Source organism: Mastigoproctus giganteus, chromosome 8 (genome assembly GCF_048544385.1).
Source record: "Mastigoproctus giganteus isolate SK-2022 chromosome 8, ASM4854438v1, whole genome shotgun sequence".
Lineage (NCBI taxonomy): Eukaryota > Metazoa > Arthropoda > Arachnida > Uropygi > Thelyphonidae > Mastigoproctus > Mastigoproctus giganteus.
Window position 1 is genome coordinate 169,030,658 of NC_143582.1, and position 12,645 is coordinate 169,043,302.

Below are 12,645 nucleotides of genomic sequence, written 5' to 3' on the forward strand. Positions count from 1 at the left end.
TTATGAAAGCAAATTTAAAATAATAATATTGTTAAACTCTTAAGCCACCTTTACTGGGACAACAACTGGCACAACAGTGAAATTTAATCCTCCTACCGGTACTGATACAATGATGAAAAGTGGAGTCTCAACAAACATAAATACTCGACATCAATGTATAACATGCATGAAGGAGTATGAAAATAAGAGCTTAGAGGTGAGTGCCCTCTTTTTTATGAAATTGAAGCATTTTGAAAATTTTTCTTATGAAATAATGCTATCAAAATTGATTATTAAAGGGAAGGGGTACATTTGTTAAAACTTGCTTTTTGTTACGCCTAAGACTTGAAATTAAATTTAATATTAATGTTTGTATTTTATATTATGATTTATACCATGTTTATATTACTGGAGGAGGACTTTATTATCAGGAAGAGGACTCCACATCTCTTAAGCAAATCCTCATCTTGTAACATAACCTGTTAATAGGGAGTCAGTTGTATAGCTTCTGAAATAATGAGGATGGGCTGCTAGTATGGAACTAAAGCACTCAGATTATTGGCCGGAAATATATTGCTGTATGGTAGGACAAAGCAGTCAGGATAGTCCAGGATAAATGATTTGCATTGTCATAGTGACCTATAGTTAAGTTTAAAGATTTGGATGATGACGATGTTAGTACTTTTAATATAATATGAAAAACTGCTTGTGATAGCTAACTAAAATTTATGATTGGGGTTTTTTTTTTTTTTCCCCCAACTTCTGGCAGGCGCCTCTGTGGGCAGGAGCAGCAGTGCGTAACACGCACTTCTTGATTAGACCGGGGTTCGAGCTTGTGACTACCAAATATGGAGAATGCGGAAAGGTCAGAGAATGACCACCACATATCCCCGGAGCAATATGACCTTAGTTGCTAATGCTCCTAAAAACCAAACAACAACTTCTGGCAAAGAGTAGTAAATATAACATTATTCCTGACATTCATCAGGTTTTTTTTTTTTTTTTTGAAAAACACATTAAGATTGACTTACGACTGACTTCTGTTCTGACTGACAGGTTGTAAGTCGATCTGGTCGTATGTCGGGATACACAGACTAATAGATTAACAGTAGCCGCTGGCAGAGGTTAAAGTGATTCTTGCACTGTTTCTATTTGAATGAGCAGCTGGCTGGAAAACAAGGTGCAGGGGATTTCAGAGACTGCTTGGAGTCATTGGGAAAAAATAAATACATAGGCTGTGTGGGGTAGCTAAGAATAAGAACAAGTGTATGTATACTTGCATGTACACCAATGCTAGGAGTTTGGTAAATGAATTTGAGGTGTTGGTCAGAACATCAAAAGGAATTTGATGCAAATTCCTTTGTAATGTTCCAACAAAAGCAGATTTTCTTAGAATATCAGATATGTGGTGTCACACAGATATGAGGAATTCAAAATTGGAATTTGGGGCGTACAATGTGTACAGGAAGAATGTGTCTATTCTTCCTGTAACCTTCCTGAAGGTTACAGGAAGAATAGACAGGATAGGAAGGGAGGAGGGGTTATGCTGTTAGTTAAGAAACAAAATCTAAGGAAGTGCAGCTAGTTGACATGGGTGAAGAGTGCAGTGTCAAGTCAGTTTGGTGTGACGTAACCACTGGGAAAGCAAAATTAAAGACTAGGAGTGTGTTATAGGCCAAATGACTGAGGAGAATAATGAACAACTGGACAGAGAAATAGAGGGGGCCAGTAAATCAGATTGTCTTATAATGAGGGATTTTAATTTCCCATATATTGACTGGAACTTGTGGGTTGGTCACTCACACACTAGCAAGATTTTTGTGGATTTATTGGATGATTGTTTTCTGCAGCAACATGCTTGGGAGGCAACTAAAGGGAGTAACACTCTTGATCTGATTATCAGTAGTGATTCTTCAGGCATTAAGAAACTGTAGATAAAGGAACCACTAGGTGGCAGTGATCACAGTGTGCTGATGTGAAATTTACTCAAAGAGGTAACTATCATCAGGAGTAAAGGGAAGGGATTTTGGTTTTGTAAAGGTAACTACTGTGGTCTGAGACAGTTTTTAAAGTCTATATAGTGGGACCAACTGATGATGTTACCAACAGCAAATTCTAAATGGGAAGCATTCAAAGAATTAATCTTGGAACCAATATTCATACTAACTAAGAAATATTGTTCAAGGTTTAGGACTACATGGATGTCAGATGAACTAATGAGACATGTGGCATGGGATACAGATAAATTAACAGGTGGTACAGAAGCCTATGGTAGATATAAGCTGGTCTGTAATCAAGTCACAAAGAAGGTTACGCTGGCAAAGGATGCAAAGAAAAACAGCAAAGAGTTCTTTACTTATGTAAACTCTAGAAGGAAAGGGATGAATCAGTTTGGTCCACTTGATATCGATGGTTTAACTGTTGATGATCCTGCTCAGGTTGCTAACAAACTGAATGAGTAATTTGCATCTACATTTACACATAAGGAGTTATTCGGGGGGAGGGATGCCAGAGGTATATCATACTCTTGCAGGGAGCTAAATGATTTTATTATACCCAGAGCAAAGTGGAGGGGAAATTGTTGAAATTGAATATAAAAAAGGCACATGGGATGGATGGAATCTATTCGGTTATATTAAAGGAGACGGCAAAGCAAGTAAGCAAATCCTTAGCCATAATTATGGAAGCTTCCTTGGACCCAGGGGAGGTCCCCCATAGACTGGGGATGTGCAAATGTATCTCCACTTCACAAAGGGTGAATGAGTAAATACAGACCTGTCAGTTTAACTTTGGTTCTAGGGAAAATAATGCATTTGGAACTAGACAAGCATTTGGGGTGAATGAATGGATGATTTGGGAATGGTTTTTTTTTTGCTGATGCTATATAAGCTTGCTTTTATAGCATCATATGCCTATACTAATGCTAAGGAAGCAATCTTGCAAGCTAATAGGCCTTTTGTTCCAACTAAGAAATACTGTTCAAGGTTTAGGCTTAATTGGATGGCAGGTGAACTAATGAGACTCTAGGCAGAGAAGAAAAATGCATGGGATGCATATAAATTTCAGGTGACCCAGAAGACTATGGTAGATATAAGCTAGTCTGTAATCAAGACACAAAGGAGGTTAGGCAAGCGAAGGCAGATTTAGAAATCTTTGGCAAAGGATGTAAAGAAAAACAGCAAAGAAGGGTATTGGTCCACTTGATATCGGTGGTTCAATTGTTGATGAAACTGCTGCGGTAGCTGACAAACTGAATGAGTATCTTGCATCTATTTTAACAGATGAGGAAGTCTGTAGCAAAGTGGAGGCCAGTAGCTTATCAAACTCTTGCAGGGAGCTAAGTGATTGTGCAATAACTGAGATTGTTGAAGTTAAATATAAGGAAAGCACCTGGGGGTGGATGGGATCTACCCAGTTACATTAAAGGAGGCAGTAATTACAGACCTGTTAGTTTAACTTCTATTCTGGGGAAATTAGTGTAGCCTTGTTTTTTTATTTATAATTTTTCATTAGGTTGTTTGAATTTAGTTTTTTATGCTTATATTTGTGTACAGGTAGCAGTTAGCATCCCATCACAATACTTGTTGCAGTTTGCAGCAGTTCTTATTTATTATAAACTGGTGTTTAATTTTGGAAATCATTATTTAAAGTTTATGTAAATTTCAAGAGAGACTGGATAATATGAGTATGAGATAGCTAAAAGAAATGAAGGATATATGTTAATTAATATGTTATATTTAGTAACATGTATTGTTATACAAAGGGTACTAGGAAAGTTTTGCAATATGACGCAACAATGAATCACAGGAAGCTGCTTGTTGCTGCATGTTGAGACATGTTCATATGTGCATAGTAGCCGCCGCGCCAAGTCGATGGGCTCAGTTATTCATTAGTAGTGAGAGTGTAAAGTGCTTGCGATGGCATCGTGGTCACGAAATGAGATAAGGACAGTTTTGCGGTATAATTTCGTGCGTGGTTTAACCTATAGACCAGTGCTTAGAAGAAATGACTCTTGCACTAGATGATGATTGTCCACATCGTACAACGATATTCAGGTGGTATAGAGAATTCCAAAGGGTAAATTTCACTCTGGAGGATTCTGAGAGGCTGGGAAGGCCACGAACGTCAGTTACGGAGGAAAACGTTACTGCTGTGAGGAAAATTCTTGACGAAAACAGGCGAGTGACCTACCAACAGATAGAAGATACTTTGGGCCTAAATGCACCAGCAATTCGTTCGATTCTGCAAGATCATTTGCACGTTAAGAAATTTTGTTCTCTCTGGGTGCCGCATCAACTGACTGAAGAGCAGATGACACGACGTGTGACTTGGTGCCGGGAGATGTTAAAAAAGTTTGATAAGGGACAATCTCGGATTGTGAACAACATCGTGACAGGTGACGAGACTTGGCTGTACTATTACGATCTGCCGACCAAGGCTCAAAACAAAGTTTGGGTCTTTGATGATGACGACACACCCGTAATTGTCAGAAAATCCCGATCTGTAAAGAAGAAAATGATAGCTGTATTTTTCAAATCGAGTGGAATTGTGGAACGTGTCGTTTTGGACACGCAGAAGACAGTCGCAGCTAAGTGGTATACTGAACAATGCCTGCCTAAAGTCATTGGATCTATGAAGAACCTGCGGCCAAAGTCAAGAATGGACACCTGGTACCTCCATCACGATAATGCTGCAACTCACCGCGCCAAAGCCTGCACCGAATATTTGACCACGACAGGACTGAAACTTCTCGAGCACCCTCCCTACAGTCCAGACCTTGCTCCCTGCGACTTTGCACTGTTCCCGCATGTGAAAATGAAGCTAAAAGGGAGGCGGTTTTCCAGTGATGAGGACCTTCTACGGGCTTGGGACAACGAGTGTGCTTTACTCCCTAGTGAAACTTAGCAGAACTGGTTTAAAGTTTGGTTTCGGAGGATGGAGAGGTGTATTGAATGTAGAGGAAATTACTTTGAAAAGATTAAATAAACAAAGCTGTATTGCAAAACTTTCCTAGTACCCTTTGTATTAATACATGTCATAGCAACTTTTTAAACTTGAGCTTGTGATATAAGGCTACCCTTATCATTTTTTTTTGTGATATTTCTAAATTAGTAAGTTAATTTTATTTATTATAAATACTTTTTAATGGTGATTATAAAAATCTACTTGTAAAAATTCAGAAATTTTGTAGTTACTGTTGTAATAAGATTTTTCTCCCCACCTCCTTCTCTCCCTTCCTAATTTAGGAACTAAGAATGGAGGATTACCTTGCCAATAGGAAGGGACCACAGGCTGGGATTGGTGCATTTGGTACTACAGGACAGACAAGTTTATTTGGAACACCAGCTTCAACTTCCGCATTTTCTTTTGGTTCTAGTCAGTCAAAGCCTCTGTTTGGTGGAGCAACAAGTGTGTATTGCTGTTAAATTAACATTAGAGTAAATTGATACTTAAAATCAAAGAACAACAATTAGTATTCAAAGAGAGACTAACAAAAAGTATTAGAGCAGCACTTGTGTGCACCTCTTATCAAATAAAGACAAGCTGAAAGCTTTTCTGAAAAAGGCAGTGTTTTACATTGGCATTGATCTCTCTCTCTCGAGTTACCTATATGCACCAAGAAAGGCCATTTGAGGAGGCGGGGTAGACCTCATTACAAATACAGTGGAACTTCTCTATTACAAACTTCTGTTTAACAAATTTCTCTATATTATGAATTTTTTCGCAAAATATTGCACCTTGAAATGAAATTACATGTAAAATTAACCCCATATAACAAAGTGTTAGTCTCCCTATAACGAATTTTTAAAAAAATTAGTAAAAGCAGTTTTGAAGATTTTCAAGCATTTATTGCTAAACAGCCGCTCAAATATACTGCCTCTTTCCTTCCGAAATTGCGCATTAGCATCTGGAATTAAATAATCATGCTTTTAGTGAATACTTGTGGCCATTGACGCCCATAGGAGGGCCTTTGTTTAATTTTTGTTACAGTAATTAAACCAAATGGTTTTCTTAAAAGTGGTCTTAAACTTTACAATAAATAGGGCAGATTTGTAAATTTATGTTGGCTCAGGGGAAAACGAAATTCGCTACGGTAAACCTTTAGCATGCTGCGGCGGCAATACATAGAATGCTACCCCAGTCGGTTTTTAGTAACGCCTACTGAGTGACATTCGCTTCTCACCTCAACTGTACCACGTGACCTTCCTGTCAATCATTATAATGTATATCCGTTCTCTTCTAACTGGACTCCCAGTAGATGGTTTTCACGAATTTTTTTAAAATTTTTATTTCGCTCGTCATCAATCGCATAGGCTATATGCTCTTGTATTTTTTTTTTTTTTTTTTTTTCCCTGAAAAGTAACATACAGCATACGTTAATCATAAATTTTCTTTCGTGTATATATGAATGAAAGCAGAATAAAAGAAATTCACAAAGTCGTATATTTCTTCAAAGTGAGTGATACTGTTGAATTGGCAAGCGAATGTCATTGAGTAGGCGGTACCTGTACTAATAATTCACTATATGGCCAGCGCAGCGAACTTTCTGGTGTATGTATCGGCAAGAACTGCAGTAGAGTAATTTTTATAATTGCGGAAACAATGTCGAAGAGAAAGTGCTTAAGTATTAATAATAAAGCAAAGATTGTTATGATATTGACCAGGGTTTCAAGAAAAAAGATGTTGCGGAAGAATATGGCAATCTGCAAGCAGTTTATCTACAATTTTAAAAAAATCGAGAATAAATTTTAAATGCAATTGAAGGAGGAGTAGACAAGAAGCGAATTAAGTTGTGTATATACGAAGATGTTGATAAAGCTGTTCTAAAATTGGTGCAAATGATACGTGAAAAGAATATCCCAATATTGGGCCTAATAATTAAGCAACAAGCTCTGAAATTTGCACAGTCCCTTGGACATACAGAATTTTTTTTTTTTTTTTTATGTGAACCCCAAACACGAGAGGTATTAGAACCTATAGTACTTAGTACCGTGCTTGGATTGGAGGTTGAGAAGATGAAAGAAGATATTTGTTGACATTGGACTTGAACTTCTGTAGATTGTAATTTTCAGGAAATACGTATGAAGGAAGGTTGTTCCAGAAAATGGCAGTTGAATGAATGAATAAATAAGGAAGATGAAAAGTTGGTTCTGTGGATTTGAAGTTGGACAGTAAATGGATGTTGGCTGGTGGCGGCACATGTTTGGACTGTTTTAAAAGAGAGAGAGAGAGAGAGAGAGAGAGAGAGGGAATTATAGAAGCCAATTCAGAAGAACAGTGCCCATGGAAGTATCTATAGAAGAGGCATGCAGCATGAACAGTATGTCTATGAGAAATCGAGTGGAGAGACTCTGTTAGAGATGAATCATTAATTAACCTAACTGCCCTCTTCTGAATGGAATCAAGAAGCCTGAGAGAGGTTTTGGGGGCACCACCTCAGATGAGGGAACAATATTCCATGGCAGGGCGGATTTGCGATTTATACAGAGTGAGCAGCTGTTTGGAAGAAAAGTAACGCTGAGAGCGAAAGAGAAAACCAAGTTTTTTAGATGCAATATTTGTAATGTGCTTGTGCCAAGAGAGATTAGAAGTCAGGGTAATCCCCAAAAGAGATATATCATTTTGCCTAGAAATTGGAGTGTCACTAAAGATAAGCACAGGAGCAGAAGAATCCTTTTTGTGAGATATAAGACAAGACTGAGTTTTAGAAGGGGAAGGGTTGAAATCAACTAAGTTGTCTTTGCCCCACTGGAGGATTATCTGAAGATCGGCATTTAAGGAATTGGTAGCAGATTTTCGAGAAGTTGAAGCTGATTGAGCAGGATAAGGTTTCTCAAAATGGAAAGTTGAATGCAATGTGCTATCATCGGCAAAACTATGGATAGGATTTCCAGTCAATGGAAGAAGGTCATTAATATAGAAGAGGAAAAGAGTGGGGGAAAGAACTGAACCTTGGGGGACACCGGCATTAGTGGAGAAGTTAGAAGACCATTACCCTCAGTGAGCGATCAGAGAGAAAATTGGATAACCAATTACTAAAAACAGTTGTCAAACCATAAGATGGAAGCTTGTTTAGAAGACCTTTATGTCAAACACGATCAAAAGCCTTTGAGATGTGAAGAGCAACTACTTGTGTTTCACCGAACCTTTCCATTGAATTAGTCCATAAATGGGTAACATAAGCCAGAATATCACTAGTGGATCGACACTGGAATCCATACTGGCGATCATTGATCAGATGGAAGGTTTCTAGGTAGTTTAAGAGCTGGCGGTTAATTGATTTCTCCATTACTTTAGAAAGAGTAGAAGTAATTGCAATGGGACGATAATTGGATGGGAGGGATTTGTCACCCTTTTTAGGAACTTGCTGAATATGAGCAAATTTCCAAGCAGAAGGAAAAACACCTTTGGAATAAGAAAGTGAAAAAAGGCGGCAAAGAATAGGAGTAAGTTCAGGAGCACAGGTTTTGAGAACAAGTGGAGAAATACCATCAGGACCTGGAGCTTTCTTAGCATCGTGATTCATCAAAATCCTTCTGATATCCTTTTGACGGAAGACCACAGGAGGCATTGAATGGAGTGTGTTGGGAATGGTGGGAGGTATTTTACCAAGATCATTAATACATGAGTTGGAAGAAAAATGGGATGCTAGTAGGTCAGTTTTATCCTTGGCTGAAGTGACAACAGAACCATCTGGTTTGGGCAGAGGTGGGAGCAGAGATGGGGAAAAGTTGCGGTCAGTAGCTTTGGCAAGAGACCAGAATGCTCAGGTACCATTAGGGCAAGAAGCAAGTTTTCTACTCTAGTTTGGACTGATTAATAACTGCTTTACAATTGTTGCTAGCTTTGGTGTAGGCAGAAAATGAAACTGAAGAATTAGAAACAAGCCAATTATGATATGCAACATTCTTCTCTTGAACAGCCTTAGCATTTATTGGAAAACCAAGGTTTAGATAATGCGAGCACTGGGTGGCGAGATAAATTTATGAAGCGCCACAGAATTGTGGATAAGGTTATTTTGGAGAAAGTGTTAATAAATAGTAAGCAAAGAAGATTGTAACAGTTGGAGGAACAATACCTTAAAGAAGATTTTGGAAGAATATGAGCGTAAGGATGTTTTTAACGCTGACAAAATGAGTTTATTCTTTAAGTGTTTACCGAATAGAACACTTGCTTTTAAGGATGATAAATGTTTTGACGGAAAGCAAAGCAAGAATCACTGTGCTAGTTGTAGCAAATATGACAGGAAGTGAAAAATTAAGACTTTTAGTCATCGGAATATCGAAAAGATTTAGAGGCACAAAATCTTTGGAAGTTGACTACACCTATTAATAAAAAAGCATGGATGACAAGTGATATTTTTGAAGAATGGATATTAAAACTAGACAAGCGTATAACAATAGAAAAAAGGAAAATCGTGTTGGTAACTGACAACTGCTTGCACATCCTGCCAATATTTCTGCCAAACTTAAAAGTGCAAAGTTGTTTTTACCACCAAACGTAACGTCAAAACTCCAGCCAATGGACCAAGGCATTATTAAAAATTTTAAATTTCATTATCGAAAGAGAATAATAATGAAGATTGTCAATGCGTTATCAGAAAATAGAAACTTGGAGGTTACAATTAACCTTAGAGATTGCATCTTTGAACTGGCAAACGTTTGGACAAGCGATATCACTGAATACACTATTCAAAATTGTTTTTCGAAAGCGGGATTTGCATTGAATACAGAAGTCGAGCAACGACTGGACGAACAAGATGAACTGCCCCTTTCGCAACTGAAAAACTTTTGGACATTATTAGAATCGTCCATAAACATTGAAAATGAAATAACACTGGATAGTTATGTTTATGTAGATCACAGCAGAACATCCAAATGAAGATGAAATACTGCTGAACAATGTTAGACGCGACCATGATCACAAATAAATTAACGATGACGCTGAAGATGCATCAGAACAACCCGTAGAAAAGCCAACTTGCAAAGAAGTGATTAATGCTTTTAAAACGGTGCATATGGGTCTACAGTTTTGTGAAAATGTTCCTGATAATGTTTTTAATGCTCTAAACAAATGTGAGGTTTTCTTTTAGAATCAGACAATTTTTTAATTGTACTGTGCAAACGAAAATTACAGATTTTTTTAATTTGTGATATTTACCAGCGAAAATTGTGTAAACGTAATTTAAATAAGTGTTTTTGAAATAAAATACATTAAAAATAAATGTAGATTCGTTTTCATTTCCTAATTAGATAAAAATTTCTAATAAAAAAAATATTCTCTGTATAATAAAATTTCTCTATAACGAATTTTTTCGCTGGATTTATCGAATTCGTTATAGGGAAGTTCGACTGTAAATAACATTATACAATAGACTCTCGATCTTCTGGTAAGACTCTCGATGGTAAAAAAAAAAAAAAAAAAAAATTTCCTGGATAATCGATTTCCCAGTTAATCCAAAAATGTAGAAGTCCCCAACATACATAAGAGATACGTTCCAGGACTTCTTACATAAGTCGAGTTTTACGTAACTTAGGAATGACTAATAACATATTGCTACTATATTATTATTGACAAATCTGAATTCGGCGCGATACTTGTTAATGTTTGACACCTTTTCACACATCCTTATTATTTTAATTTTCTGATCCAAATCGATTGCTTTCCTATTGGTGTTAGATTTTCTATTACTGCTGTCACTTATTCTCTTAGTCAGCACCATGATAACAGTCAAAATGAAATTTTCTTTAAGCAACTTCACAGGATAAGGCAAAAACTCACTATTATTACCCCACACGAGCTCACATTTTACTAAAGCACATTTCTGGAGGTCACTACCATAAAACAATAAAAACAATTTGCACTTTCCAGTTTATTGGGCTTTACTGTTAGCCCATCTAATTATAAACGGGTAGTAAACTCGATCTTTTGTGTATTAGAATCAAAATTCAGTTTGTGAATGTGATCACTGTAACCAGTGCTTACTTGTACTACCATTAATAAAAAAAAAAAAAAAAAAAAGGAAGGAAGATCAGCCTTTCAAATTATTCTCAATAACTGACGTTCCGGATAACCGACATTCTACTGTATGTGCAAATGCTGCCCTATTTAACAAGTTCTGCTGAACTATTTCTTGTTAGCTTTCTTTGAGAGATATAAGGAAGTTAGTCGGCTGCATTCAATGTTAAATTTCTCATCTTTTCAGCTGTTGTAATTTTTCTATAAGCTATCCCATTTGCACAAACGATTGGCACCAATATATTAAGATGCTACTCCAAATTATCTTTCAGTGAACGTTGGCTTTTGATCTTATCTTGAACTTTTTTGAACTGGGATGAAAATTTGTTTTGTAACCAATTATATTGTATTTGTATTCAGATAAATATTTGGAAAGCTACAGCTTAATATTCAGATAGCCTAGTTATTGATATTTTGACGGGAACTTTAACTTTCATTGAGTAGCTTAAATATAAATTGTCAGTAGTATAATTTCTGTAATACTCTGTTAATTTGAATTGTGTAGTATATTGTAAGTTTAAATTTGTAAAGTATTTGGAAAGCTACAGCTTAATATTCAGATAGCCTTTGTTATTGATATTTTGGTGGGAATTTTGTAACATTCGTTTCGTAGGTAGATTTAACTTGTTTAGTGATTTAATTTTCATCAACAGTTTAAATTCTGCAATATTTTGTTAACATAAATTCTGTAATATATTGTAAATTTAAATTTCATAGCCTTTGCAAAATTCAAATTTTATTTAAATTATGGTTGCTACAGTACAAAGTCCAGGGACATCAGGAGTCAAACGGAAATGCCTGCGGACATTTCTAGTGTGAGTCGCAACTTCATTGTTTGTATAGCATGTGGCATGTATTCTAAGGATGGTCTAGTAGACAGACCTAGCTCACCTGGCAATTCTTTTTCTCTGCAACCGATCTCAAATTACAACTTGGTGCATTATGAGAAGAGTTTGAGTCACTGAAAAAACACATGCTTGCCCTAGAAACAAATGTAACTGGGAGCTCGTCAGGGACTCAAGTATCTCCTGACCTGCCAAGTGATGCACCCTCAATTTGGGTCCCAGAAAAGAATAGTCAAGTGCAGACTGCTTTGGTTGAAGATGATCTAGTTTTACTGGAAGACTATTGTTAGGGAAACGGGTAACATTTTTTGTAATAAAGATAGGTGCTTCAGAACCAGTGTGTGTTTACCAGGATCAACAGTTGATGATGTTACCAAGATATGGTCAGATTTTAAGATTCTTGACTATTATTCATGTGGGGACTAACGATATTAATGGTACACAACCTGACTATCCGTTGGATAAATATAGGACTATGCTGAAAAAATGCCACAGCTTAGGTCAGAATGTGTATGTGTCTGCAGTTCTGACTAGAAACAACAGGAGGGATTATATACTGAAAGCCTTGTGTATTAAATCAAGACTTGAGGAAATCTGCAAGGCTTTTTTTTGGGAATTAATTTTTATCAGTGTGGCTCTCGTTTGTAGGTAGAAGAAATCTGTTTCATAGAGATAGTATTCATTTGAACAAAGGTGGTACAAGGATTTTCCAGTATCATTGAGTATACCCTAAGGTTTCCATCTTTTGTTGTAGACCATAATCTTCCTGTGAGTTGTGCTGATCGTGCAGGCATGTTTTCCA

At 36.8% G+C, this 12,645-nt stretch overlaps 1 protein-coding gene across 1 annotated transcript in view; it reads left to right on the forward strand.

Annotated features, from left to right (window-relative positions):
• Positions 1-12,645, forward strand: part of Nup98-96 (nuclear pore complex protein Nup98-96) — a 770,989-nt gene that overhangs the window by 125,638 nt on the left and 632,706 nt on the right. Inside the window, exons 6-7 of the mRNA XM_090379042.1 lie at positions 45-196; positions 5,226-5,388. Of these exons, the coding sequence (XP_090235168.1) occupies positions 45-196; positions 5,226-5,388 (315 nt within the window). The remainder of the gene's footprint in view (positions 1-44; positions 197-5,225; positions 5,389-12,645) is intronic.